The sequence below is a fragment of the Nothobranchius furzeri genome, chromosome 2 (assembly GCF_043380555.1).
Source record: "Nothobranchius furzeri strain GRZ-AD chromosome 2, NfurGRZ-RIMD1, whole genome shotgun sequence".
NCBI lineage: Eukaryota > Metazoa > Chordata > Actinopteri > Cyprinodontiformes > Nothobranchiidae > Nothobranchius > Nothobranchius furzeri.
In genome coordinates, this window is record NC_091742.1 from 17,042,931 (window position 1) to 17,047,400 (window position 4,470).

At 44.2% G+C, this 4,470-nt stretch overlaps 1 protein-coding gene across 2 annotated transcripts in view; it reads right to left on the minus strand.

The window, feature by feature from the left end:
- Nucleotides 1-498: 498 nt before the first annotated feature.
- The window catches only part of ndufaf7 (NADH:ubiquinone oxidoreductase complex assembly factor 7), a 14,378-nt gene continuing 10,406 nt past the window's right edge, over nt 499-4,470 (minus strand). For both annotated transcript variants that reach the window (XM_070544574.1, XM_070544573.1), the window contains 2 exons: nt 2,086-2,259; nt 499-896 (listed from right to left, as the gene is read on the minus strand). In XM_070544574.1, coding sequence (XP_070400675.1) covers nt 675-896; nt 2,086-2,259 — 396 coding nt within the window. In that variant the 3' untranslated portion in view covers nt 499-674. The remainder of the gene's footprint in view (nt 897-2,085; nt 2,260-4,470) is intronic.

Here is a 4,470-nt window from a genome sequence, read left to right on the forward strand (position 1 = left end):
GCTAATAATTTTGTTTCTAATAGAATTAATTTTACTTGTGAAAAATCTCATAAAGTTGTTGCTGCTGAGGGCTAAGAGAATAGATGGTTCAGACTACCATCATCCATCCACCAATCCATTTATCCACCCACCCATCATCCATCATCAGGAGTAGTCAAGCCAGGATTTAATGAAGGCGTGGATCCCGGATTCTACAAGACGGTTACTCAGGACAGGTTTGAATATTTGCCTATAGTAGTAGAACCAGGACTTATCCCAATGATCTACTTGTGTCTACGAAAGCTCAGAGCAGACAAACCTACCAGAGGATACAGGAGCTAATCGCTGTACTACACCTGATGGGCCACTCCTTTAATAGGACCAGATGAGGGGCGGAGCTTAGCCAATGTTAGCATCATTTACCTCCTCCTGGGTCCCATAAAGAGCTAGTTCAGAAGCTACCTGGTGAAGAGGAGCAGGTCAAGTTCAGGTACAAAAGGTGGAAGAGCCATGGAGCCATTTTAGTCCAAACCAGAAACAAGTTTTTATTTTCCTCTTACTTTTTACCTAATGGGTAAGAATCTGGAGACTAACATGCTGCTTCTTGTTAGCTGAAGCTTAGCGTTTATCAAGCCCAGTCTGCTTGTTTCTGGATCTTCTGGCCTTCTCTTGGAAAGCTCTAGAGTTTGTCTTGTTCAGGAGAAGCTGAGGTCGGTGAACCCAGCCACTGGCAGCAACACCGGGCTCCTCTTCTCCAGCTTCAGGCCGTGGGGTTTGGTGGGTGCAGCAAGGCGGCTGGGGTGCAGCAGGCTGAAGAAGAGGAAGCGTTCACCCATCTTGGTGGGATTGGTTAGCATGTCGTAGCTGTTGATCAGCTGCTTCCTGGTTGATGGATCATGGCAGTTTCTCAGTAGAACCTGCAGAGAACCACAAGAGTTTCAGCACCTAGAGCAGCAGGGCTCTCCAACCTGTTTTGGCCCATGAGCTACTTTTACACAACGAAAGTACAGAAAGTCTAGCACCATATGATTTATTCACATTGATCCAGAACATGCTTACTAGAAAATCAACCTAAACAAAACCTTTTGTTTATTAACTAATCAGACACTTTTAGGTTATGAAACATACACTGCTGCTAACCACTTAACACTCTCCCTCTCCTGATAATATTTTACTTTCTTTGACATTGAATGTGCTACTGCTAGTTTACCCGTTTAGTTATAGATTCACTAGGATAAATACAATTAAGTTTATCTCTCACCAAATAGAATATTTACCAAGAAATCACAATGTAACCATAGAAACACTACTTGGTGTGTGTGTGTGTCCCTGTGTGTGTGTGTCCGTGTATCCGTGTGTGTGTCCGTGTGCGCGCGCGCACTCTGTCTTCTCCATCCCCAGTGAGTCATGGTGGATGGCTGCTTATACTGAGCCAGGATCCTCTGGAGGTTTCTTCCTGTTAAAAGGGAGTTTTCCTCTCCACCGTCGCTGCATGCTTGCTTAGTATGAGGATTGCTGTAAAGACTCTGACACTAGTCAGTGACTCGATGCAACCTGCTGGGTTCCTTATATAGGAAACTTGTCACTGAATGACCTGACCTGTATTGGAATGTTTACTGTGTGAAGGTCCTTGAGACGACTCTGGTCCTGATTTGGGGCTTTAGAAATGAACTGAACTGAATGTTTTCTTTCTTTCTTATAACATACAACTGTTAGCTAGCAGGCTAGCACAGAGCTAACACGTCTTAACCTGGACAGAGAAGGCTGACAAACGCAGTTTCTTACTCTGCTGCACCTGAGCTGACCGCGCCGGTACTACGAGTGTTACGAGTGCAGATAAAAGTTAGCCTGCTGGCCATGACGCCACATGCCTCCGTGTCACGTGAACAGAAAGATGAGAAGGTAACATCCCCATCTGCAACCATGTCCTGAATGTCTGCAAGTGTTATGAAGCCTTCTGACAAGCAGCATGTGAAGGTTCCAGAAACATCTGCTGATGATGGAGCAGCACAAGCAGAGGAACCTGAAGGTCACTGATGTGAGAAGACAAGGCCAACATGGAGGTTCAATGGTCCTGGTGTACACAAGGGCTGGACCCAGACTCACCTGCATGCGTGTGTCGATGCCCATGTTCTTCAGGAACAACCCCTGAGTGACAGGTCCCAAACAGGCCACACCCCCTCCAGCCATCCTCCGCAGGAAACTGAAGTCCACGTCAGCAGTGAGGTCAGCAGAACCAGGAGACAACAGGACATCGTGAAGCTGATGATCCTTGAAACCCTGACCAACAAACCCAGAGTGAAAAAAGGGAAAATAGGTGATCTTTTTCCTGCTGCAGATGGAAGTCACTTCCTGTTGGGCTGAGGGTTCGCCTCCTTTCTAAAGAGAACATCTCAGATGTTCCACACCACTATTCTGATGCTTTACTGGCTTCGTGTCCAAAGCTTGGTTTTTAAAGCCTAAACTGAAAGCTGTGGGTGTGTTAAAAGGAGGAGTGGCACATCCATCCTCCACCAGGAGACCGCCAGATCCTGATCTGGGTTCAGAACCAGAAGGGTTTACTGGCATGTGTGAGCAGGTTCTTATAGCTGTGCACTAAATCACATAATAAAGCATGAAAAAATAGAGTTATGTGGAGCAAGAAGAATTAGGCTAACTGAGATAAACAAGACAGTGTGGGTGCTGGTCAGCTGCAAAGCCACACTGGGTCACTAACAAGATAAGAGACTAGAGTGAGCCACCCTAGGACCGTGTCCAGGGTCAGACGGGTCTGCTGTGATCCGACCTGCACGCCTCCTGCAGGTGTACAGGTCCTGTGTGGAGGGGAGTTAGCAACCAGTGACCTTCTCAGCAGAGCGTACAACATGCTGCAGTCTCGTCTGGTCCCTGAAGGTAGCTCCAGCGTACCGCACAGTGATGAAGGAGGTGAGGATGACTCAATGACTGCGGTGTAGAACCGCCTCGTCAACTGCTGTAAGTTTTTCCCAAAATCCTTCAAATTTTCATTTTCAATCAATCAATCAAAGCTTTATTTATAAAGCTCCTCCTTTTGATTTCTAGTTTCAACTCCCAGAATGCCGATTGGAAGAAGTTTCTGCGTCCCATCTCCAAGAAAAAACACCTTTCAGAGCTGATCATCTCTGTCGGTCTGACCCTGCAGCCCGTAGAGACGCTAGAGCAGCATCGCACCACCCCACCCCACACTACACAGGCGTCTGCCGAACTTTACCCCGTGATGAAAACTTTAACTCCTGCAGCGAAAAACAGGGCGTGGAGGAAGCTCGCTAAAATGCATCGACACGGCGGATCTGATACACAAACTGTGTAAGGTGAATTTGTCTCACTGCAGAATTAAAAACACACGGAGCACCAACAGCCTCTCCCGCTGAGGTCACATCCCATCCTGGGGTCTCTTATGGAGTGTGCATGTTCTCTCTGTGCATGCGTGGGTTCTCTCCGGGTACTCGGGCTTCCTCCCACATGACTGTCAGGGTTTGGTTTTGGTGTCTGGTTGAGTTAGGGTTAGAAGATCAGGTTGTGTCTCTAAGTTGTCCCGTGTGTCCGGGTCTACCCCACCTTTTTGCCCACAGAATGCTGGAGATGAGCACCAGCCTCCTGCAACCCCTTCTGCACAAGTGGTTACAGACAATGGATGGATGGACATTATTATTATTATTTATTTATTAAAATTTTTATATGATTATTTTTTATTGTTATTATTACATTATTATTATTATATTATTATTTATTAATATAATTGATTGTTGCTATTATTTTATAATTATCTTTTATTATTATTATTATTATAGTTATTATTATTACATTATTTTATTATTATTATTATTATTGTTATTATCATTATTATTATTATCGTTATTATAATAATTATTTATAATAATATCAACTATTATTGTTATTATTATATTATTTTTTATTATAAATATTTTTATTGTTATTTTTATTGTTATCATTATTCTAATATTATTGTTTTTATTATTATTATTATATAATAATATTATTATTTAATTGTTATTATTTATTGTTATTATATACCTAGTTTGAAGTCTGTTTCATTTGGAAACGTTGCCTGAGAGTGCAGTCATTCAGCCCGGTTACCATGGCAACACGGCGTGTATGGTCAGGAAGCGGAAGAGGTTCTAGGGGTTTTGTAGTTGTGGATCAGATGTGAGCGGTTTGTCGCTCCACAAAAGGTCCCAATCACAGCACAGCTTCAGAAGCATCTCCTTCAGGGAAACCAGAGCCCTCTTGGAGGACACGCTCTGCCAAGACCTCCAACAACACAGACCAGCCATGCTGCAGTGCCAGACTCCTGTGGGCCACAGGTGTCTTTTACCGGTTTCAGCACCAGCTTATCTACCGGAACAAATGTTTAACGGCTATAGGAACATGTGTGGACGACTGAGACCTTCAGTGTTCTCCCGTTCTATCACTAGATGCTGTTCCTACGCATGGTCTGAGGTTTGCTTGTGT